General features: G+C 36.2%; 1 protein-coding gene across 2 annotated transcripts; it reads right to left on the reverse strand.

Annotated features, from left to right (window-relative positions):
- Window positions 1–2,632: 2,632 nt before the first annotated feature.
- Window positions 2,633–25,072, reverse strand: LOC127659307 (MORC family CW-type zinc finger protein 3-like). 2 transcript variants are annotated; one of them, XM_052149064.1, is made up of 19 exons: window positions 24,992–25,072; window positions 24,178–24,250; window positions 15,052–15,184; window positions 14,261–14,484; window positions 13,817–13,973; window positions 12,911–13,058; window positions 12,618–12,749; window positions 11,513–11,632; window positions 11,336–11,433; window positions 10,883–10,981; window positions 10,652–10,780; window positions 7,591–7,665; window positions 7,381–7,420; window positions 7,203–7,280; window positions 7,008–7,068; window positions 6,867–6,930; window positions 5,616–6,759; window positions 4,932–5,143; window positions 2,633–4,833 (listed from the first exon to the last, which is right to left on the reverse strand). In XM_052149064.1, the coding sequence occupies exons 1-19, from the start codon at window positions 25,031–25,033 to the stop codon at window positions 4,680–4,682; spliced, it is 3,183 nt and encodes a 1,060-aa protein (XP_052005024.1). In that variant the 5' UTR covers window positions 25,034–25,072; the 3' UTR covers window positions 2,633–4,679. The 2 variants fall into 2 exon arrangements, with proteins under 2 accessions (XP_052005024.1, XP_052005023.1); XM_052149063.1 differs by having other exon boundaries at window positions 7,182–7,280.
- Between the last annotated feature and the right edge of the window lie 773 nt (window positions 25,073–25,845).

A 25,845-nucleotide genomic window follows, 5' to 3' on the forward strand; every position in this document is an offset into this window, starting at 1 on the left:
CCTCCCAAGCCTTCCATGGCTCCGCCTACGCCTCCTTCGGCGCCGCCACCCACGTCTTCGACTGCTCCGCCTCAGAAGTCCTCCTTGGCTCCGCTAGCTCCCCCAGTGGCCACTCCTCCTCCCAGGCCCCCTGAACCGGCCCTTGCCCTATGGCCACCTCCTAGGCCACCTAAACCTGTCCCAGTCCTGTGGCCACCTCCTAGATCTCCTGAACCGGTCCTTGCCTTGTGGCCACCTGACCCTGGCCCCGTCTCACACCCCCATAGACTGCCTCCCTGGTCTACCTGTCTGCCCCTTGCGCCTCCGTGGACTGCCTGTCTGCCCTCTCGGCCTCCCTGGTCTGCCTGTCCGCCCCTTGTGCCTCCGTGGACTGCCTAATTGCCCCTTGTGCCTCCTTGGACTGTCTCTGTGTCCCTTGTGCCCCCTTCGGTCTATCTGTTCTTCCCCTGTGCTAGCCCCTCACTCTTTGGACATTTTGTTTGTTGTTTTTGTAGGTTTTTTTAGGACCGTCTGGAATCCCGTCCTTTTGAGGGGGGGTTATGTCACGATCCCTTGTTGTCCGCCCCGTGTTTTCTGTTTCACTTATCACTAACCACATTTTGGTCACGATTCCTTGTTGTCTGCCCCGTGTTTTCACTAGTCTCCATCTAAGAAACTACATTTCCCATGTTTCCCTGCCCTCATCACTGCCAGCACTGTGTATTGTCCACACCTGTTTGTTATTTTGTTATCATCATGTCTGTTTATTGAAACCCTGCCTTTTCTCTGTTTGTTATTTCGATCGTTGTCAATATTCTCTGATGTTAGTTTATGATGTTCCTAGTTGTTCCTTTTCCCATCGTGGACCCTTTTATTTGTTCCAGTGTTTGTGTTCTTTTCACCCGTGCGTTAGTTAATGTTTGAGTTTGCTTTTCCCGTCGTGGACCTTTTATTTGTTCCAGTGTTTGTGTTCTTTCTATTGTTATTTAATAAAACCGCATTTGGATCTGAACCACCCGTCTGCCTTCTCCTGCATTCCACACATCCATAACAGTGATTTCAAACATAACTTTTCATACATTTCCAGTATATCAGGGATAATTTTATTCTACACAAATTTAATTTGCCTCAAATTGTAGAGCATTAATTGGTGTTGATTTTGCTGCTCCTAAGCATATCCTAAGAGCACTATACTGCATTTTATCCAATCGCTTTACTAATGTTATTGATGCGGCGCCATATATCATACAACCATAATCCAACACAGATCTAATCATAGCTTGATATATCATCAACAATCCTATTCTTTCTGCTCCCCACTATTGCCCTCATCACATTTAAGGACTTTCTACATTTATTATCAATTTCATCTATATGTTTTTCCATGTGTCCCTTGTCTTAACAGCATTCCACAGGTGCATGTTCATTAATTGTTTATGGTTCATTGAACAAGCATATAAACATTAATTAAACGCTTTACAATAAAGATCTGTAAAGTTACTTGTATTTTTACAAAATAATATTTAAAATACAGTGTCCTGAAAAAGGGATGTTTCCTTTTTATATACATATATACATACATACATACACACACACACACACACAGACAAACACAGAGACACACACAGACACACATACGTAGGGCAAATCTAAATACAAATCTGTTATATACAGTACCAGGGAATATAATGGTAGAAGAGGTTGGATGTGTTGGATGAATATAAAAAGACTAGACTGTGAATAGCACAATGGGGCTGTTTTAACAGTTCATGAGATATATATATATATATATATATATATATATATATATATATATATATATATATATATATATATATATATATATATATATTTTGTATTTAATAAATTAATGGTTTAAAAGATTCCCATTTCTCAAGTGAACAAGAAAAAACAAGCACTTTTTTTTTTTTATAAACAAATAAACATTTTTATTTTATATTTAATGCTTCCCCCCAACAAAGACAATATGTACAATAGCAAACAGCATTTTCTATTGTCATCAACCTCACAATTAGTGTATAGTTTGTAAGGTATGGCGGAGGATCAGTGCCTTAACAGATTCCCGAACAAACAAGAACTTACTGTTAAAAACCCCCCTAATTACTGAAATAGCGCCAACCAGCCTCCACAAGCACAATAAATGTATTGACAAAGAGACAATGAACTATTGACAGAGAACCGCATGTGACATCCGCATGCTCACCACGTGCTTATCGTGGTGGACAGGAAGGGGAAACTTTGAACGTAAAAATGTGTGTGTGTGTGTTTTTCAGTTAAACACAGAACTGCATATTGCTAATGAAATACGTGTAATCCCTGTATGTTGTGTATTTCTGAGGTATATCAAACTCAGTTAGAACTGTTTCGTTGTGTGTTTTAAACTCTGAGGCCTCATATTTAATAGCCTCAGTGTATATTCCCTTATTAAGTGTACTAAATATACCTTTCTTGGTATCAAATTAAACCTTACGATTTGTCCGAGCTGAATTCGAATATAAGATCTCTGTAGAATGATATTACGCGATGTTTTACTATCTTTTGAGTCATTCAGCCCAAAATCTCTTACCGTCATAAACCCAGCCAGAAACATGCAAATGAGCCGTGATCGGAACAAAGGAATCATTCTCCTGCCCAGAGTAAGGGAGACTTTTACGACCTCCAAAGGAATGTTCAGAGAAGTGCTGACCCTCCCTTCATTCTCTTACTGAGAAAGAGAAATGAACCCTGTTAATCCTATATATATATTCTATATATCCATGTGATAAATATTGACATGTATCTAATGTGCCATCTCACATTTTCCCTTAAATGTGCTTGATCTATGTTTTCTTGCAAACTAATGGGTTAATGTTTCAGACTTTGCATACTATGGTTAACCAAAATCATATGTGTGGCATATTTGGTCTCTATAACTTGGTATTTTGAAGATTGAAATGACTGTGTACATGATATGTCGATAACAACAACATATTAGTATTACCAGTATATTTCCTATTTTCTTTCTTGCACATGCAATGGGCAATTTTACAACAAAGAGCAATAAACCAAATTCCCGCCTGGAACCCAAACCCTTCTCATTGGTCGAGCCAATGAGAGGTGGGACATGTGTGCTAAGGGTATAAAATTGCTGCGCCCATTTTCTCTCTATTCCCTCTTAGCCCTATCTCCTCTCTTATCTCTTCGCTCTGTTATGCTCCTCTGGCTTCCTGCCTTTCTGGTCCTCTGAGCCTTGTGCTCTCTCACTCTCTCGCTGAATGATGCCACACTAGAAGGCCCCAAGGACTCCCAAGCGTGCGCCAGGCTACCTACGGCCTTGACTTTTCCATTCACCAAAGATATCAAGACAACATCATCAAAGATCAACTGGAGCCTCAACAAATTGCATCAGGACAGTTTAATTCAAATGGGACATGCAAGTATCAAACTTAGTCTCATTATTTGATACATTAAGTATCCTCACCCCTTTCTAAAAAGGGCGTGTCAGAACTAATATGATGGTTTGCTCAGGCTGTTGATCTGCTGAACTTCAAACAATGCTATAACTTCTTGCCTTCCTGTATTCTGCTTCAGCCCTCTTTCCCTTGGTAAACTGTATGAATGTATGTATATGTATGTTAGAGTAGTTTAAATGTTTAGTCTAGTTAATAAAGTCTTGTTCATGTCACATGTAAAGTTGTCTGTGTCTCAAGCTCATATCTAAAGTCACTAATCATAGATTTTGACTACTTGCTCTTAATACTTAGTAAGAAAGACATTTCCCTTGCCCCGAAATGTACATTTCTATTAATTAATTAATTAATAACCAAAATTGAGTGTTCACGGGATGAACCGAGTATTTGGTTGTAATGTTAATGTAGCTACATCAAGTTAACCCGATTAACTGATCCAAATATTCATAATCGATTATAACAAGTTATGATTGATTATTAATATTTCATAGAGCTGATTCGCTTCCTAATGGTGGAAGAATATAGAGCTGATTCGCTACAAGTTTTTCAGAAAAACACACCATTTTGTCTAAGAAAAAGTACCTGCAATGTCAAAGAAAACGGACTCTGTTAACACAAAAGTGCAGCTACTCATGTCTTTGTGATGGGAAAATATTCTTGCGATCTGAATGTAAAGTATAACATTGTGACAGTAACATTTTAAACACAAAATGTACTTTATATTTAATGCTTTTTCCAAAAAAGGCAATCTGTACAATAACACAGAATGTTCTCATGTTATCAACCTTTCTAATGATCAACCAATATGTGTATAGTTTTTCAGAAATAGACACCATTGTGTATAAAAAAAAAGACATGCAATGTTAACATGTAATTGCATCTTAACGTGTATTTTGAGATAGTAAAATATTTATGATTTTTTAAAAATCTGAACTTCATCTAAATACGTATTTGTAAACTTTAAATTCCAATAAAATGCAGTAAACATAAAAGAAACAATATAAAACATGTAAAAAATTAAGAAATGTTTGTGTTAAATTGGGTCAATGTGTTCACGAATGTCTCAGCAGTACACTCCATAAACAGTTACTCAACAACTTAAAATTCTCTCATAAAATTAAATAAAACTTATCTTAACAGTAAATTGAAGTAAAATTCAACATGAACATTTTGCTTTATCAAAAAATGAACACAGGCAGAACTCTTTGGTATCTTGACATGGAAGTGTCTTTAAGTGGAAGTAGACTCAGGGGGGGAAATAGTCTCTATAACCTGGTTAAGTATCTCATCTATGACATCACAGTCATAGTTGACCTGTACAGGGTCCAGGGCGGGAACAAATGTGACCAAGAGACGTGCAACACTGAATCTCAGCTCTCTTAACCTGAGGACAAAGAGGGTATATAATCATGCTTGTGTACATTAACATTTGACTCCAGATGAGCACTGATAGTCTTTGAAACAAGTAAACTAGGCTCTTACTTTGACTGTGTTACCGCATTCTCTCCCCCCACTGGCATTTCCTCGGTCTCTTTACTCTCTTTGATCCGATTCTGATAGCTTGCACCTTGCTCTGAGCTGCAGCTTCCGTTCTCTACTTTTCTATTACTCCACGCTTCTCTTTCTCTCCTCAGTTCTTCTATTTCTTTCTGTAACTGCTCATAGCGAACTCTCTCCTGCTCCAAGATATTCAGCTTTGAGTACATGAGTGAGTGTGCAGATATTGAAAAATGAAACGGGAAAAACAGTGTAAGACATGGTCAAACAGTCAGCATCAAGTCTCATTTTCTGATTTCCTGACAATTCATTAATGGCCATCAGGCCACTGGCACCAGCATATGTTGTGTTTTGTTTGAACTACATTTACATTTTCAAATACACTTTTATCTAAAGAGACTAACAAATGAGGAACAGAAGCAATTTGTCATACAAAAGTCAACAATATCTGGAGTATCGAACTGCTGAGTGGCTGAAGTAATATAGAAGCTAGCATAGAAGAAAAGATTAGACAAGATTTTTTTTTACTAGTTAGTTTACTAGTAGTTAATCTTTCTTTGAGGATTCATGCAGGATTTAGCTGGTCTTTTTATTTTAGCAGGCTGTAGTTACATTTCATAATATTTGTAGGAAATTGGAGAGTCTGGAGCCAAAATATCAGACGCTCACCTTACTTTTGAATTCAATACATTCTGTGTTGCGTTGATCCAATTCTCTCAGGAGAAAATCTACTTGCAAAGCCATTTCATCATCCACACCGTGACTCTGCCCCTCATCCTGAGATTGTATCCTGCCACAAAACGCATGGTCAGCTGCTTCCTTCTCGGATTTCATCTGTAGCAACTGCTCCTCTTTCTGCTTGAGCTCATCCCTTTCTCTTCGGAGTACTTCAACCTGCTCTGTAGTTTTAAGAAAAAGTGTTTTATAGTCCCGTTCCTCTAATTGATCGGTCTGGGTGCTTTGATGAGCATTCTCTTTCTTGGCTGTGAGTTCCAGTAATTTGCTTTCTTTCTGCTCCAGCTGAAGGGTCAGAAATTGAGTGTGGCCCTTGAATGCATCTCGCTCCTGGGCTGTGGTCTCCAGGAGATCTAAAAGGTTGTCTTGCTGTTTCTGGGCCTCCAGGGTGGAGATATTGTTTATGTCTATACTAGAGAAAAGTGAGCTCTCACCTTCCTTGTCTTCTAAAGCTGATTTTGGCCTGCTCTGTCTATCTGCACTAGGACATCTCTCAATGTCCATAGGGTCTCTGATCAACTCGTCCAAGTCTGTATCTTTCCTGCATTCCACCTCAGTAGTGCTCTGTTCCATTCTTGTTGCATCAGGCTCGGTCTCCTCTCCTTTGATCTCTCCTCCTCCTTTTCTCCTCTGCAGTTCTTCCTCCTCTTTTATGATCACACTACATTCTGTCTGTGTTGTTATGCTGGCTTGACTATTTGAAGTTGATGGGTCCATTGTTGCTTTTTTGGTACCTTCATTTGCAGGTGTTTCTATGGAATCTCGATCACTGCACTCCAAATATAATCCTAGTACACCATCACTTTTCTTTCCTTCTGACTTTACCTTAGTGAGGTCAAAGTTGGGGGGTCTAGGTGTGCTGTTGGTCTCATCAATAACAATGTCATCATCGTTGTTGTCCTCTACATCCTTTTCATTAACATGGCCATTATTATCAGGGATTCCCATCACTGAGTTTAAGGCATCTGATGCAGCTGTGGATGATGATGGGCTGTCTAGTGTGTTGCTAGAATAGCCATTACTTGTTCTTGCTCTCTTTACAGCTTGGTTGTGGGTCAGTCCTAGACTTCTCATTGTCCTGTAAAAGTAAGGTTCAAATCATGTTGTATGCAAAAAAAAGTGGAATGAAATTAAAAACTTACTGTACAAAAATTAGAAAAACAGAAATACATAGAAATTATGTACCTTTTAGGAGTGGAGAGGGAGATTACATTTGAAATGACTGGCATGCTGTCCAAGGTGCTAGAGGCTGCAGAAATATAAAATATTAAAACAAGCTATTTAGGCTTCATAGCAAAAACAAACACTTACAAAACTGGGCCTCACCTGATTGTGGGAGGGGTCTGGAACTGAGAGGGTTCTCGGCTACTATAGGTGAGGAAGGGGCCTTGTAAATCAAAGAGATAGAATGAGACATGAAAAAGACATTTTAAGACTGTTCTCTGTTTTTTTAGGGAGTGATCATCTTTGGTTAACTAGGCACTAATGAAAACCTCTTACTGATTGCTGGAGTTGACTCACAAGGTCTTTCGGTTTTTTTCTCAGAACTTGACTCTCTTGAGTCAACGGCTGTTTCTGCCTCAACATGGTTTCTTCCATCTAATCCAGAGAGACATCACCATTTAAGGTACAAATGAGAGTAAAAAGTGTGTACACAACACAAATGCAATATCTGCTGGATTTAAAAAGATCAAATGACCTGCATTCTTTTCTGTTCATTTTTCTTTAGGCTTCTTTCACTGTGAACACAAAGAGCAGTAGTGTCAAACTACTTGACCTCTTGGCATCTTGTGTATAAGTTTTATTTTGTAATAAAATCACTGACTAACCTCAGTAATGTCTTAAGTAAACCAATAGGTAATTTTTAATGCCAAAATCAATTAATTGCTAAAAAAGTTATTCAGCTCACAGCTGTTTGTATGTTTTCAGGTAGGCTGATGATTCATCTTCAGAATCTTCGGCTTCCTCTGGGGTTTCACATTGCCTGAATGGAGACAGAACAATCATTCTAACAAAGACAGACAACTTTATATATAACTGCATGTTTCTAAATATAACTCATTGTTACTACATTTTTGTACTATGAGACATTACTTCTATTCTTAGGGATGCAAACACATATGGGGTCAAATTACACAAAGACAGTCACAGGATGGCTGAAGGATACTTGGATTTATTTATTTATTTTGGAAAAGAATAAGATTAAAGTATCAAAAATGTAACTTTATAATTCGGACAAATTGAAAAATACTGTAATACATTAAAGACACAGCCAGCCACTGTTGAGTTACCAATCCACTTAATTTTTTAAACAACTGTAAAGTGAAATAATGATAAAACAATGATAAAATGATCATGAAAAAACAAAGTTCTCCAGATGTTAAGTTTTGTGGAGCCACAAAGATGAGTTTTTTAATGCATTAGGTATCATGAACAAACACTTAATATAATTTTACAGCATTTCTAATTTTTTGTAAATGTTAATAAAAATACAATTGTTCATTGTTAGTTCATATTAGTATATGTTGAAATGAACATCAACTAAGATTAATAAAAGCTTAATAAGTAACAAATGGAACTGTGTCAGGGCAGAGGGCGGGGCCGGGTCATGATTCTACACACCCGACCCCTAATCAGGCTAATTAGCCCTTGAGAGGGATAAGGGCCGACCGAAGACGGCAGTGTGACAGAGAGAGATTTATGGACAGCTGTGTGTGTGTGTGTGTCTGTCTTTTTGGTTAAGTTTATAATTAAAATATTATTTATATTGTCAAGCCGGTTCTTGCCTCCTCCTTTCCATTAATCCCTTTACAGGAACCTTATTGTGAAGTGTTACCATAAAAAATTAGAGATTATTCTTTGAATTCAAATATATATATATTTATAAAGTAGTTTGAAAAAAATGCATAAATTCTGATTTCTGAAAGTTTGAAAGAACTGTTTGAATATTGCACTTCTCTGTTGTTAAGGAACATTTTGCAAAAATAAAAACAAATTGGGCAAAAACAGGGCCCATCCATTTTTATTGAGGCCAACCCAAAAGTAATTTTCTGGCTATGACCTTGGCCTTGACACTGAATTAGACGCTGCCCTCTCTTCAACTGCACGCCCTTCATTCTTTAACTGCACGCCCATATTCACTCAGAATATTGTAATTTTTTTTACATCATAATAAACACACTTTCAAAGTTCTAAAAATAGTTGAACCCTTTTGAAGAACCATTCAAATAATATATAGTCTTTTAATTTTCCATTTATTAACAAAAAATTGTTTATTAAAGAAAATAATTCCAAAGCTATTTGCTTCAGTCAGTCTTTACAGGTGGGAAAACCACTAAAGTCTTGCAAGTCAAACTAGAGCAGTTTTGCGACTGACGCTGTTTAAAACCCTTGGGTGCTGATTGCAAAGTCACAGATTTTTAGGGGGGGAAGAGATTAATTAAGTCCCTCTAAATATAGTCTAGCAACACCTATGTACCTAACCTTATGTTCGGTTGCTGTAAAGTGAAGCATCTTAAGGATTCTTTGAATACTAGTTTGTAAAGACCCCTGTGTCTATTGTGTATCTGAGGGGTCACTGTGACTCATGCCACTAAAGCATAACAGTGTTCAATATTGCTTCCTTAGACACTGAATTTATTGTTTTTAATCAAAGGGAGTGTTTTGAGGTTGAGTGGGTGGAACAGCTCTGACTGCACCTCATTCCTCTTAAATTTCTTCCAATAAAAAGAGGCTATGCAGCGTCACGCTCTTAAATTTGACTTACATTTTTGAGGGTGCCTCCTTAAAAGTATTGTTCATAAATTGTTAAGGAACTGACATAAATAACGGAATTAGAATTTTAATAATGATTCCATACCTATTCAGCATGCTTCTGCATGAAAACATGCAGAAAATTACCCCCTTTCCTATTTTAAACAGATTATCCCTTTAATTAAAACGAGTGGTTTCGATACAAACTTTTTTTTTTTTTTATATAAAATGTATCATACTATTGCAGCATAAGACAAGTAATTCAAGTATGGAATGTTCTCACAAGGTTGATATTTGCATGGAATTGCTCCAAATCCCATTAAAGGGATAGTTCAACCAAAAACATAATTATTATAGCATCTTATGTTTTGGTGCCTCTGGTACATGCCGCTGGATTTTGTGGCGGTCCTATATTCACATTAAGATGCCATCTCTAGACTAACATTTACACTGAATTGTGAGGTGCCAGTTTATGTAAAGGACCATTGTGATTTCTACTGTAGGTATGAAAGTGTATATTTATAGCAAAAAACTAATTACTTAAATATTGATTGTTTCTCACCAACACCTATCATATCACTTCTGAAGATATGGATTTGTTTAACCACTGGAATCATATGGATTACTTTTATTCTGCCTTTGTGCTTTTTGGAGCTTCAGAGTTCTGGCCACCATTCAGTTGATTGAATGGATCTGCAGAGCTGATCTTCCAAAAATCTTCTGCAGAAGAAAGTCATAAACAACTGGGAATTTGGAGTAAATAATGAGAGAACCTTTTGGGTAAACCATCCCTTTAATTAAAAATAATAAGGTACTTGTAACCTCAATAAGAAATAGGATAGACTCTTCCCTCTCAATAGTAAAACTTAGGATCTACATAAATCATTAAACGGGAAATATTTTGGATTCAGAATGTTGACTTTTGCCTATATTTTGCCTATATTATGATGATGATTTTCTCTCCACTGCCCTTGTTTATTGTGCTATACATAAATTCTATACATGCAGTTAGATGAATAATAAGACTATTGAGGTGTTTATAAATCAGTGTGTTCTTTTACCAAACTGCAATTTGGGATCAAACTGGCTGCATTCACTGTGTTGACACATCTATAATATAATTCTAGGATTCTTGAGGACCTTTTACTGCTCGAGTCCTGTTGGATGACTAAAACACATTTTAAAACTCAAACAATGAAAACTTAGATTTAACAAACCTGTACTGGGGGTCTGGATTCAGTCGACAGAACCATTTTTCAGGGAGCTTACTGGTGTCAATGCCATCAGGGAGTTTCCGCCACTTCAGACAATCATCACACTGAGCCCAGTTCTGATCAGGACGTTTCCTTCACATTGAACAAGGAGCAAGGCTTTTATATGGGAATGTGGTGAATAAACTGGCTAAAAGCAACTCAAAATGGTTTCATTTAGTGTGAGTGTATACTAACGGGATATCCTCCATAGGTACTGTGCTGTTAGAACCTTTTTTATGGCGGATAGCTTTCCAATAATCTTCTAGCTTCCCACCCAAAATTTGCATTGTTTTTCTGTGTGGACAAACAAAACATAAAAAACACACAGTAGACAGTTTTCTTACTTTTTACAAAAAGTAAGCTCCTCTAATAAAGGCTTTTAATATTAAAATTCCTTGCGAGTCCCTGGATGTGGATTCATTTTTTCATCATAGCGAAACTCAAGTTTTGTGACAACTCTTGTAATTACCTGAATTCTTCGTAACTCTGCCTGCCTCATCAAATATCAAACGTCGAATAGCAAATTAACTTACACTAAATACTTACACTTTTAAAGCAAATACTTGTTGGACACTTGTACATATTTACTGTATATGACCACACACATATATACATGGGTATAGTCCTGTAAATAATAAGTGTATAAACCTGTACTCTTCTGTGTAGTCAAAGTCCTGCTTGTTGTGTGTTGGCTTGAGGAAGTTGCACTCAATCACTGCAATGACTCCCACTCCTTTGTTATTTGCCTATTGCAAAAGCATAGGTTTAACATTTAAAGAAAGTAGTAAAGGGAGCCATTTAGGCAAAAATTCATAAAGCATTTACCCGATTTTGACATCCGACACGCTCGTAGGCTTTGATGAGCCTGTTTTTGTGGTACATCATGACTCCGTAATGTTCTTTGCTCTTGGTATTGTAGCCAAATGTGATTAAGATGCTTTCTTTCTGAGATGAAATGACTTAAGGAAAGGTCAGAATGTATATAATCATTGACTAGGTTTGACTATAAACATTAACATAAATTTAATGAGCTCACCAAGAGATTAACGAACGTGACATTTCGAACTACAAGCTCTTCACCAGTCTGATGAAGGGCATATAGAGTCACATTCGTTTATCTCTGGGTTAGCACATTAAATTCATTTGGGAGCAACAGTGTGCCGACTTTGATGCTAGTTTTTATCGATATATTGATACAAGACCTGCATCCTTTTTCTGATTTTTCACCTATAAACAATCCCAACACTCAAATAAATTGAATTATCCTCAGATACGTGTGTTTGATTAGAGAGCTGTTTTACATCTTTTCAACTCATTTTCTCATCCATTATAAATTTGTCGGATAAACTCACATGATAAAAGCCAAGTTTCCTTTGTTTTCAAAAACAAAAAATACTGCCTCTCATTCATTTACCAAAAAATAGTTATCAGTTAAATGTTCGGGTGCGGTCACATTTACATCTGCAAGATGAAATTCCATAGGTGAAATGTAGTCATCTTTAAGGGAATTTGCAAATCAGGAATTTTGCCTGACGGACTTCCAATGGTAAATAATTTACCTACACCAATTTTGCGTGGGGTTCAATTTGGTGCAAATTCACAGTGTTGACCAACAGGAAGTAGATTGGTTTGGTAGTGACCTCTGTGTGAGCAGTGCTTCATACATACTGTAGCAAATACCAAATATTCGCAATGGATGAACAAATCATTTTAGAAGATTCTTTAAAACTTCACTCTCCTAATGTGTACAGAGCAGCATAAAAAAAGCTGCTTGACAAGTCGTTTTGTTGGGTTTCACACTCGCTTCACATTTACACACGCCTTCTTCGCCTGCGGAATTCAGCCATGCAAAGGTAAATGTGAACGCACCTTAAGGCTTTCTTTGTGAAATGGGGAATGAAAGCTTGCTTGTTTGTGATTGTATGGATACATTTAGAAAGTTGGGTTTGTATTTATCCTTCATAACGTGTGCCAGGCTTTTAGAAATCAGTTGAGATTTCACTTTCTGTCCACGAATAATAATCTGCATTATAGGCTTCAAGTACAGGATGCTACAATATGCCTGGAAGAAGACAACATGATTACACATTACTAATTTATTTATGTCCAAAATGTGAGAGACAACAGTAAATTATATCATCATATACATGCATGTCAATAAGGTAATGTGAACTATAATCTGTTAGACCTACTTGATATGGATATAAGAGTCCAAGTACTCACCCTAAGGGAAAAGTCACTCTCTGGGCTTGACTGCAATGTGTGGCAAGATTGCTTGTATATCTCTTTTTCACTTTCATACACATCAGCTGGAATCTGGATGTCATAACGGTCTACGTCAAAGTCAAACTCGGATTTGTTTGTCAACGCTCTGTAGCAGAAGATAAAAAAGATTCCTCATGCAATCTACTTATTCCACTTCCTCTTACTGTAACAATGAGCTTTAGTACATCTAACTGTATTTGCAAACACTTTAACTCAGTGTTTCTGAATCTTGCTCTTGTGGGCCCCCAGCAAATAACATGTTAAGTGTTTCACTAATGTGACAATTCAGGTCATGGAGTCAAGATATATTATTTAAAGGCAGAGATTGTAATCTCAGGGTCTATATTATTGCATTCTCCAAAAAAAAAAAGAAAGCATAATGCTCAATTGTGATTACGTGGATCAGCTAATTATATGAAGAGAAGCTTTGAGTGATTTTTATATGTGTGGATACTTGGGTCACGGCCAAACCACAAAACAGATGCGAGCTCCGATGGAATACAGCCACATGATCTAAAACCTTCGGATGGACACAGCTCATATCTCATTCTCTGTGAGTCACCAGAACCCCACATGAAAAATTGCTCACACACACAAAAAAAAGAGCATTTTTTAAGGTAATTCACCAGTGCAGTTCTGTTCACAAAGGACAGATTTACTGGACTCGCACACAAATGTGGGTTTGAGTACTGAAATGTTAAGGGACTTGTTCTTGTAATAAAATGTGGATGTCACTCTCATTTATAATCGAACAGTGTGGCTACATACCCATATTTAGAACTCTAAACATGCTGCTGTGTGAATGTAGCTATTTGTTTAATTGTTTCCTGCATTCCCCATTCTCTACTTGGGCAGAATTCTTACTTGCGGAGGTTCCAGATGATGATTCGTGTTCCTGTGGTGCCAGAGGAATAGTGTGCGTTGATGGCATTGAGCTCTGAGAGTAGCTCTGCCTCCGTCTGGAACAGAGAGTAGCGCAAGATGTCTTGGAGGCTTGCAGCATGCTGAGACTCAGGACGGAGTGAGAGGAAAGGTCAAGGATCAAGTCGTCAAATGCTTAAAATCAACTTTCATACCAAAGGGTGAAACTGATAAGACCATAAGAGTTTGCATTAAAATGTATTTAAATGAATCAAATGGAGGCAGACAATAAAGCAATCATAGCTTTAGATTAGAATAGAACTCCTACTGTGTGATATATTCACTTATATGCTTGTAGTCCCTCTTTCCATGCCAATTATTCTATTCTTTCCTTTTTAATCCATATATCTAAGCCTTCTTCTCTCCTCTTATGGCAGGTAAGGATATATGACTGTCCAATATGTTTGAATGAGACAATGGGCACAATGACGTTCTCTGCTTGAATCTTATGAAGGTATGTCTGGGACAGCAGGCCCACACACATGGACCCCTCCTTCTTAGAGAACACAATGGCATCCTTTCCCAAACGCATGGAGCCAGACTTAAATCCATTGCCATAGAGGCCCACAGGGACATGGCCATTTTTAGCCTCCTTATCACTGAAGCCAAAACTGAGAGGGAGAGAGACATAAAGCAACTATAGTAGAGATAAACTGATTTAAGCCGGGTCAATTTATGTGGTATTCTTAAATTATTGGCATCAGTCACTGAGTGCATTTACATGTTCAAGTAAACACTGAAACTGAGAAAAATCTGCTAATTATATATACTTATACATGTGTTTATCCAGGTAGTGGATGCTTCCCAATTTTGAAATCGGCAAGTCTTTCTCCAGTTTTGACATCAAAACATAAACACACATGTGTGCATTGAATTATGCCAGAACGCCAGTAGAGGTTTTTACATGCAGAGCGAAATCAGGGTACTCTGCAATAATCCAGGTGGTCTGTCCATGTTTTTCTTAAAGCATTTATTAATTTCGTTGATGAAGGAACAGTGTTTAAGACGTTTACAAGACCTTACTTATTTTCAGGATGTTACTCATAACCACAGTAAGACTGTGAATGTGAACACACTCAATAACAGTGCCTCTCTGGCTAATTAATAGAAATCTGAATTTTGGATTACACGTTTTCTGTTAACAAATATTTGAATAATACTGACACACTGTGACCCACCTGAGCATCTTATACATCTTGTCATAATCCAACCCTGCTCCATTATCCATGAAAGTAAGACAGTCTTGACCTCTGATAACTGTCTTGTCAATCCAGAACTGTTTGGCATTTACATCTGGGTCGTATGCATTGTCTAAGAGCCAGTAGAAAATATATAAAAAAATTAGTTGTCAATCAATATGTGTTTTTCAATGGCTGATGCTAATACCGATATCTAGAGAGCAGGATGGCCAATGACCAATAATATTTTAAATATATATTTAACAATTTAACAACAGGAATTCAGATGTAAACAACATTTCTGAAATACAACAAATATATTACTTTATGCAATATTTACTCAAATTTGCATAAACTTGAAAAGGAAAAACTATGAAAAGATGGAAATGTTGAACATCTATTGAAAAACCTATTTACTGATCATGGAACTGACACAAGTGAAAAGTTAACACTTCTGTTAATTGGCCAAGCAAACACGGTTGTCAGTAGATGCCTATAATCGAAAATGGCCATATTTTGACCGATTAATCGGCTTGGCCGATATAACGTTCTATCACATTAAACAGATTTAGTCTAGTGACTGAGTGGATGTCTAGGTAGCCTTAAAATATCAATGAAGAAAAATATAACTGAGTCTATTATACAGTACTATACTTTCAGTGCAGACAACTGACAACCTGTCAAGATCTACACTAGACTGCCGACCGCACTGAAAGATCGGTGACAGCTGAGGAGATGTAGACGAGGGACAACAGGCCTACTCTGCCTTCCATCATATTAAGCAATGTGAGGTTGCTCAATACCAAACTGGACTAACTCCGCCTAAACACCAAGGCATGTTTTGAATACCAGGATTCGAGTGTAATGTTGTTTACGGACATCTGGCTCCAGTAGGACATTCCCAACTCTCTTGTTGTTGAGGTGGAAGGCTTCTTTATCATTTGTTCGGACAGAGATGAATCATCAGGTAAGGCCAGGGGAGGAGATGTCTGTGTGTGTACATGAGTAACAGATGGTGCACACAGTACACAGTGAGAGGAACGTTTTGTGACCCTGACTTCAAACTGCTCTGTTTAAGCCTGAGGCCTTTTTATCTCCCAAGGGAGTTTGGAAATATTATAGTTTGCGTGGTGTAAGTTCCTCCCAATGGGAAGGCAACTAAAGCTGCTTTATGCATCTCAGACTGTATTCAAAATCTGCAGCACCCACTGGAAGCTCCCGTTCATATAAGACTGCTAAAAAACAACAAGCCACTTGTCAAGACTGTGAGGGAGGAGGTTGGCACAGAGATTTTAAAAAGGATGCTTTATGTGCACAAATTGGAACATTTTCCATGATGTGAATGTATCAACAGAGACAATAACAGACTATAATCACTTCTGTGTTAATAATGTGGTTACTAAAAAGGACATTATTATATATCCAAACAATAAACCTCATATAACAAAACAAGTGAAGCACTGCATAAACAAGAAAAAAGCAGCCTTTAGAATCATTGCCACCATGAATACTAAAAAACTGTGGGACTCTATGAAAAAAATAGTTAACATGGAAAGTTCATCATTACTACTGATGACTTTAGAAAAGCGAATCCATTAAATGCATTTTACCTTCGATTTGACAATGCAGATTTTACTAAGAAATGTAATGTTGTGTTACAAACTATTATCGGTGACTTGGAGACCAGACTGTTTGTGGAGCTGCAGAAAGTTACATCATTGTTCCATCAAGTATGTACTACTAAGTCGACCAGTCCCGATGGTATCTCTACTCGTCTGCTGCGGCCCTGTACAGAGGAGCTAACTCCAGCCTGGTGTCCTATTTACCAGCTGTCATTGGACTCCCATGCAGTTGTTACATTATGGAAAAAGACCCTCCCGAAAATACCCTGGCCCATTGACAACAATGATTACAGACGAATCGCTCCAACTTCTACTGTAATGAAATGCTTGGAGAAATTAATTGTGTCAAAGCTGAAAACTTCAATGTTAGACCTGGACAGGGAAGAGAAAGGGACTGATGATACTATTAATACTGTTGCTCACCTGAATCTTAAGCATCTAGACATCTCTAAAGCCTTTGCATGTCTTCTTTATGTTGATTTTAGTTCAGCTTTTAACTCTATTCAACCATACTTAATGCTGGAGAAACTTAAAAACATGAGTCAGGGATCGACATTAACGCTTGTCTGCGACAAGTGGACTTAAATGTTTATTTTTGTATTTTGTCCCGTTTTATCCCTAATTTGGCATGCCCAATGCCCAATACCCAAAGCACTCTAGGTCCTCAATCCGGGTGGCGGAGGATGAATCTCAGTTGCCTCCAAGCCTGAGACAGTTAATTTGCTCATCTTATTACATGTCTTGTTGAGCTCGTTACCGTGGAGACCTAGAGTGTTGAAGCTCACGCTATTCTCCATGGCATCCACGCACAACTCACCATGCACCCCACCGAGAGCGAGAACCACATTATAGCAACCATGAGGAGGTTAACCCAACGTGACTCTACCCACCCTAACAACCGGGCCAACTGGTTTCTTGCGACTCCAGGGGTGGTAGTCAGCATCTTTACTTGCTGAGCCAGGCCCCGACAAGTGGATTTTTGAAGGGGCAAGTGAAAGAGAATTTTACTTGCTGGACCGGACAAGCAGAATAATTCAAACGTCAATAGCAAACAAATAACCAGCTATATTTGTGATACCCTAGGCCTGTGTCACTTATTATAAAGTTTGCATTCTTATTCTGCTGTTGAAAGTAATCCAGAGCACGTAATTTTAATTTAAGTGCTTTATTTTTAATTTACGTGCTTTATTATGCAAGTAATCTAGTAACACGTGTCCTGTTTGATTGACAGGTGGCGTATGTGTGTGTGCTGAACATGCGCGTGTTGAAAAATGCTCACGCTAATGCGCGCCTGAGCAGTCAACTACATTTCAAAATTATGCCAACTGACAATTTAAACTTTGACATGTTACTTGAACGTGTAATTTAAATGTCATTTTTTTTCTCTCCGGACAAGTAACTTTTTTACTTGGACAAATTAATGACCAATTTACTTGTCCCGAGGACACGACAATGCTTAATGTTGAGCCTTGTGAGTGTTAATCCTTTTTATCATCAAATGTTTTTTCTCAATTTTAACTATTTGTACTAACTATTATAACTATCTTTTAATTTTTTAAGACCTCAATATGGATAATTAAACACTTAAATGTATTATTTTATTCTGAATCATAACATGTACTGTACACTATTTAAACATGATTATCAATTTAACCATTGAGAATTATTTCAAATAAATTTTTTTATATTTTATTTTAAAAAGATTTGTAAGCTGTACCTTGCTGATGATAATTAAACAGTTCCTTTCAAGAAATTCTATTAAATTATTGAGTAAAGACTGAAGCAAATAAGATGTAAATCAAATTAATAATAGTCTTATTATAAATCATATTATAACAGTCTTATTATAAATCATAAATGGGTGGACTATTTAAAGATGATTCAGTTTTGCATTCAACTGAAATAATGTGAAGATTAAAATTTTAAACAATATTTTTAAATCCCTCTGACTAGATCACTCTGTAAAATTAACAAATTAATGATTTTTTTAAACACTACTAGGTTGTTTAATACAACATCCCGTATCATAACCTCTTCTACAAAAGTAAGGGTTAAACAAACATTTAATTAGAAAAACACTTTTAATTCTACTAAGTTTCAATGAATATGGATAAACAAACATACTTACACGGTCATTTAACTAACAGCAGTATCTAAAACCATGTTTTTAAAGTTTATAAGTCTCATTATGTTTAATAAATATTTAACATTTATTATTTTATTCTGAATCATATTTAAAAATACACTATTTAAAGCTTAATTTGGAGTATATTTTAAATATTTTCAATGTACATTCTCTCTCGCCCACTAACCCCTTCCACAGACCCACCCACCTTACAGTCTTCTGATTGTGAAACTTTAAGATAATACAGAGACTTCCCACACTGAACCTAAAACTTGATCAAAGCTTATTTAAAACTTACAGAAAAGAACAACTGGTGTATAATCTCCGTTCTCTTCTCAGTACTTGAATTTGTTTTATAAAAATGATTTAATTATCTGTATTTCTGTTTCTGACAGCGAGGGACAAGATATTGATGTCAAAGTATTGACATTTTTTTGGACCTCCCAATTTTCACCTATGGTTGCAAACAAAATATTGACTTATTTTTAAATGTTGTACGTGTATAATTTTATAAGAATGTCAACGTTACCATAGAATGACTGTTATAAACAGGAGGGTTGTAATACAACAATATAATGAAATATCTGAATGTTAATAGAAAGGCCTTCTTTGGCCTTGGAAATAGCTTGAACATTTGTATTATTCCTCTAATAGTTTATCGACCTGTACTCTGTGTACTAAATTTACATAAGTAATGTATCTATTAGCATTGTGAATCTTTGGGTTGAAAGCGAATTGATTAGATTAAAAAAACTATTTTTGCAAATTGAAATCGATTAAATTTGATTCGATCCCAAATTAAATTTGATTCAATTAACGATTCAATTCTGCATTTAAAAAACATTATATTTAAGGTATTTTTAAATACTTCCCCATAAGTGTCTTAAGCAAGAAAAAGAAAGGCAAACTATTTAAGATTGTTTATTCCACCAAAAGTAACAAAAGAAAAAAGCACATTATATATGTGTACAAAAAGACTACTTGGAATGCAATGCTAGTACAAGAGTACAATGTGACAAAAATATTTCAGAGCTGAACATAGCTAGAAATTATTCCATATTTCACTATGAAAAAAGTATTTTTAAAAGTATTGTTGTTCCAGGCATCAGAGCAGAGAAGTGGCTTTTTGCCACTTCATTTAAAAACAAAACATTCACCATTTGCATGCATACACCCACAACAGCACAAACACTCCCACCCACTGCCACTTGCGCTGGCACAAAAATTGCGATTAGAATTAGCGCTCTCACAAAAATTGGATAAGACGTTGCACACGGTTGTTGCGCGTAGCACTGCGCTTTGAGCGATCATGAAAATAGAGCCCATAAGATGGATGCACCTGCACTTTTCAAAAAACGTCTTACACAGAGGTTAAAATAAACATTCTTCTTATGGTGAATATTATTCACTATTTTACACTCAATAACATTGTCTGACTGATGCATACAAAGATACATTTTTTATTTGATCAAAACTGTGATCACTCTCATCCACTGAACGAATGAGTTTGACAAAAGTGCAAAAATGAAAAAGCAGACTTTCTTCAAATCATGCACCACACCAGATCTGTATGCATACTTTCTGCATGCTCATCATAAATTGGTGTGTTGTTTGCTTGAATTTAGTTCAATGGGTTTTATGATCACTGAATATAAAACTTGTTTAAATTAAAAAAGTTTACATTTCTATTAATTATTTCATAGTTGTCCTGTGTGGCCTTTAGACACTCCTCTCTGTTTTCATAAACATCCGGTACCGTGGCTGAATCAGAAGGCATTTTGTTTAGCAATTATCAGCCACAAACACACATTCTAACGGCCGATGGTCAAACTTTATCAGTCACAAACACACATCCTGTAAACAAAGTTCATCAACTATTAGCCAAACACATCTTCCAAATACATCTTGTCAGACACACCCACTTATCAGCTATCCTTATCTCATCCATCAAACTTACTTCATCCATTAATCTATTTTTGACATTTGCTGTATTATTCGACTACTCTCACTCCTATAGTGAAAAGAGAATTAGTGAACGAACCAGCAGTTTTGGACAAAGTGTATGCATGATTTGTAAAATTAAATGCCAAATGCAGGCGTTTCATAGGCAGTGGCGGGTAATTTTGCTCATCTACTCACCACTGTGGTGGGCGACCTGTAAAATGTCAAGGACTGACAAAAGGACGCAGCGTAAGAGTGTCTCTCGTGGAATGTGCAAATCACAAGTTTTTACTATTTCTTCTCTGTTAGTCATCTGGGAACAATTTGCAAGGATAGAGTAGTCAATGTGAACACTGCATATGATCTCAGAACATTTCAGGTTTCAATAACATTGGGGCTACAGGTGAATTGTCATGTGTCACCATAATTCAGTACATCCTCATAAATGCTTCTTGAATAAGAAGTTTCTCTTCTGTGCTTCTCTACTTTTTAGCCTCCATTTGAATGATGCAAAATGATCATTATGATAATAATTAGGGATGCACCGATACCAATTTTTCTCTTCTGATTCCGATATCGTAAATCTCAGTATCGGCCGATATCGATCCGATAACAGTGCTGTTTTTTTGCATAATCAGTTTAGAATATCTTTACATTATTGTGTGGAACTAATTGGGAGTACTCTTTAATATGTAAAGAAACACAAACCTCTAACTACACATTATTTCAATATAAATGTATAGCTTATTAAGAAACACTTTATTATTAACTAGTATACTGGATAATGAAGCAGCAAAATTAACAGTAATTCCAGTATAAGTAATCAGCAGAAAATATTATATAAAATAATTTTTGAGCAAATTATTTTTAACTTCTATCTGGATTTTAAAGGATTCAGATCTCTTTTTTTGTTCAATTTAGTTGTAAGATATCGGTCAACTTTTCAGTCACACAGTTATTTTTTCGAACCCATTCAACTTAAATATTATTATAATTGTAAACAAATGATGATAATAATAATAATAATAATAATATGTTATAATAGAATTAATTAATATAAATTAATATACCTCAATTGTGCACCTTTTGTCACAGATCCACCGGTCTCTCTCTCTTTCTTCCTCACTGCCATCACAGTGTTCACTCTCACCTGAGTCCTGCATATCTTTAGTGGCTAATCAAGGACTGCATATATATACCACGATTTTACACACAATTTGTCTGTTCTCATTGATAGTATCTCTGAGACTCCAGACCTCTCTACTATGTCAAACAAAGTGGTGGTGGTGTAGTGGTCTAAAGCACATAACTGGTAAACTGGTAATCAGAAGGTCGCTGGTTCGACCCCCACAGCCACCACCATTGTGTCATTGAGTAAGGCACTTAACTCCAGGTTGCTCCGGGGGGATTGTCCCTGTAATAATGGCTCTGTAAGTCGCTTTGGATAGCGTCTGCCAAATGCATAAATGTAAATGTTAATGTAAAACGTGTCTTCATTATTGCCTGCAGGTATCATAAGTCCTTTGTGAGTTATCTGTTCATCATGTCTATACCCTGTCTGGATATTACTCACCTGGTGTTCTGGATTTACTCACAATGTTTACATCACTGTTTCAATCATCTGGTCAATAAACCCTGCTAATGAGTTCATATCACTGCCTCTGTGACACCTTTAACTTTTAAATCCTCACACTTTTATTTTGACATTCTGAACTCTCCAGGAATTCCTGTATGTGTCTGTTTGTAGGCGAGTTCACAGTAGTTTCATTCGCTTCTTATTCAAATTCTGGTAAAAATCTGTTCTAAATGCATATTATAAGTGAACCAAACAATTGAGCATCTACATCCGAGGCATTGTTTGTGAGTAGTGCACAAATATTGCGCACAATGTGAAGGCTAAAAATAGCCGTGTGTGTAAACAGAGCAGCGCCATTCACTAACATACCGGAGCTGCGTGTGCATTTATACATTTACTTATTAAACATAACCTTTTGTGATTCATAGAGCTATAGCACATCATCAAGTGGCTTTGAATAAAATGCATGAGTCATATGAACTACTTTAATTGTGTTTTAATGGTTCTTTTATGTCATTTTTTGAGCTTGACTGTAGGGCTGCACAATTAATCAAAATAAAATCTAAAATCACGACATGACCTCGTGCGATTATTAAATCGCAAAGGGATGCCATTTAATTAAATAAATAGTGGCTTCAAAGTTTATTTGTGCTGCTCTCTCCAGTCTATGTTAAGTTTGAGCATTATTTCAGCATTTTCAGAGCAGTTCTGCTCATTGTTCGGTACAGTTTGCTTACCTGCGCTTTACACTAAACTGGCACGTCCTGCATAATATTTTCACAGCAAAAACTAAGTATGGTATTACCAGCAGGGAAATTCAGGTGACAATGATATTGAGCAGAAAGCTTCCATATAACTAGTTTTGACAGAGCAGCTGATAAAAAGTTAAATTATCAGCATCGGATGATTAGATGAATGGAAAATTGGATGTTAAAATCCTGATTGGAGCATTCTAAATATTCATGTTGACTGGGTTATATAAACTAAAGATGATGATCAGTGGGTTGAGACACTATCACAAAATGGACAAAAACAGGTACCCGGTGGATGGGTACAATTTGAATATGAAGACAGAGTTTTTTCTTTGTTTCACTGTTTATATATTTATTTATTTGTGGGTGAATTAAAAAAAATCTCAGTGTGGTTCTTTTTAAGAGGATTCATTTGTGAAAAACATTACCTCTTTTTTTTTTTGTCTGTCATAATCGCAATCTTTTTCAAAATAATTTTTCGCAATATGACTTTTTGTCTAAATCATGCAGCCCTACTTGACAGTAACGAACATGACTAACACACAGTATTGGATTTGGATCGGGCTCGTCGGACCAATACCTGATCCGTTTAAAAACATCAGTATCGGAGCCGATATCTATCCAGGTATCGGATCGGTGCATCTCTTATAATAATAGCATAGCATTAGTATTATATGCTATATTTTATTCTAAAATAATGTTGTTGAAGTGTATAAAGTATAATATAATATAATATATAATATGTATGCATGTATTTATCTATTGTAAAATGACAGAACAGACAGTCTGCCCCTAAAGATTGATTTGAAAACCAAATTGGATGTGTGTGTGATGTAAACAAAGCTTATCTCTGAGGGTTAGACAAACATGGAACATAGAAACACTTCAAAGGAGGTCTCTGCATATGGCACTGTTTAAGAACCAAACAACTTTCTGAAAGCTTTAAAATTCCCATAGTTTTTGAAGTGATACATAATTCATCAAATAGAATCAGGCATTAGAAATATTGGCAAGAACAAGTTTCAGGTGTGAAAATAGGATGTATATCCATAGTAATTTATCAATTAAAGGAACACTACAAATATTCGCTGCAGAATAAATATGACTCACCTATTAGCTCTGCTATGGCACTGAACGGCCAGGTGTGGCTAGTAGAGTTGGTGTGAAGGTACTTTGGATTAAGCTAAACAAAGGAAATGACACAGGGCAACAGATTACATCAGTACATAAACTAAAGCTATCTCTCCCATTTTGGCCAACTTCAAAAACTGCACGTATTAATTCATAAATTATTTCTTAATACTATTTAGAATTCAATTTTTTCACCTTTGAAATTATTTTCAACTTTTGAATCAACTTTGATCATGTTTATCAAACGGATAGCTCGGGATAAAAAAAAAAAAAAAAGAAATATACTGAACGTTAATATTTAACAAAACCAAGAGGCCGAAGGTTAGTGATTCTTCCAGTCATTTACACCCCTTAATCTTGATATAATCAGTGTATCTCGCTGCTTTGTATGACTGGTAAATACATAGATTACATATGTCACACTGTGACCGCAGCCTTAATTCATTTTTGACGCTGAAACGAAACTGAAAGTTAAGCTTCATTATTGAGAATTGTTGTCAGTTTCACAAATCAAAATCACAAGCATGCCATTACATGATCAAATAAATAACCGTTTTCCCCCACACTTGAGAAACTATTTACAGTTCATCTTTAATACAAACACGTGGATATTTTCAGATGACAAGCAATATTACCCCTAAAACGGTCAGTGACAATGTCAACAATGCAGACAATAATTATGTAACTTTTTCAATATGTCATCTATTAACATGCACTGAATCGTTGTGCTTGCTTCCATGCGTTAATTACACATTTCGAATTGTAATACAAAAAGTGTACAAAACATACATACCGCACTGAGCGGGATTCTACTCTCCGTTTGAACCGCCATCATTATTATGATGAACTCCCCGCAGCGATTCAAAACATCCAAACATCCGGAGAGGTGACCAGACAGCCTAAATGTGATATTCAAAATAAAGGATCATATAAAGGATTAAATAGCGCAAATCAAATATAAAAGTTACAATTTAATTAATTTGAATTATTTGTGTAGTTTGTTTTCGTTTGTAAATTTTTACTTACTTTTTATATTAATATTATTTCTTTAACTAAATCCATCTTTCTTTGTGCCTTTAAACCTTTCTATCCACATTCTCTGTGTAGAATAAGCATGTTTTGATCAATTCTTGCGAGGACTCGATTAAACACTAGTTTTAATTGTAAATAAATATACATAATTATTGTTGAGGCAAATTTAACAACACCAGAACATTACCTTCATGAAACATGTACACATAAAGATATTGCTCGCCATTCAGAATTATTGAATTGATTTGATTACTGTATATAAAAACCATAAATCATGTTTTTTTTTTTTTTTTTTTTATGTAATGCGCTTAATAAGAAATGTACTTTTTTATTTTTTACATCTGATAACGCTCATGTTTGCACATTGAATAACCTCGTATATTTAATTGTAGGATTGTTTCGTTTAATTATTTATTTTATAACACTAAAAGGTCACGCGACTTGCAGTCGTACTATTATTTTGAAGGTCAGTCAGTCTAGAATGTTTCACATCCGGTCAGGAACTGCGTCGTTTCAGATGTGGTTTAAGGTGTAAATTATAATCAGAACAGGGCCAATGTAATCTATCGATGTTCAAAACAACACTTCCAAGACTTGTTTCTCTACCATATTGTT

Source organism: Xyrauchen texanus, chromosome 18 (genome assembly GCF_025860055.1).
Source record: "Xyrauchen texanus isolate HMW12.3.18 chromosome 18, RBS_HiC_50CHRs, whole genome shotgun sequence".
NCBI lineage: Eukaryota > Metazoa > Chordata > Actinopteri > Cypriniformes > Catostomidae > Xyrauchen > Xyrauchen texanus.

Bases quoted from the DNA above. Each gene is read 5' to 3' on its own strand.
- LOC127659307 (XM_052149063.1), bottom strand. From the start codon at position 25,033: ATGATGGCGGTTCAAACGGAGAGTAGAATCCCGCTCAGTGCG. The intron at 13,974-14,260 runs ATATCCTTACCT...CTTTCCTCTCAC, and splicing joins CAAACATATTGGACAGTCAT to TCCGTCCTGAGTCTCAGCAT. The intron at 7,281-7,380 runs GTCATTTGATCT...TCTCTGGATTAG, and splicing joins ATGAACAGAAAAGAATGCAG to ATGGAAGAAACCATGTTGAG.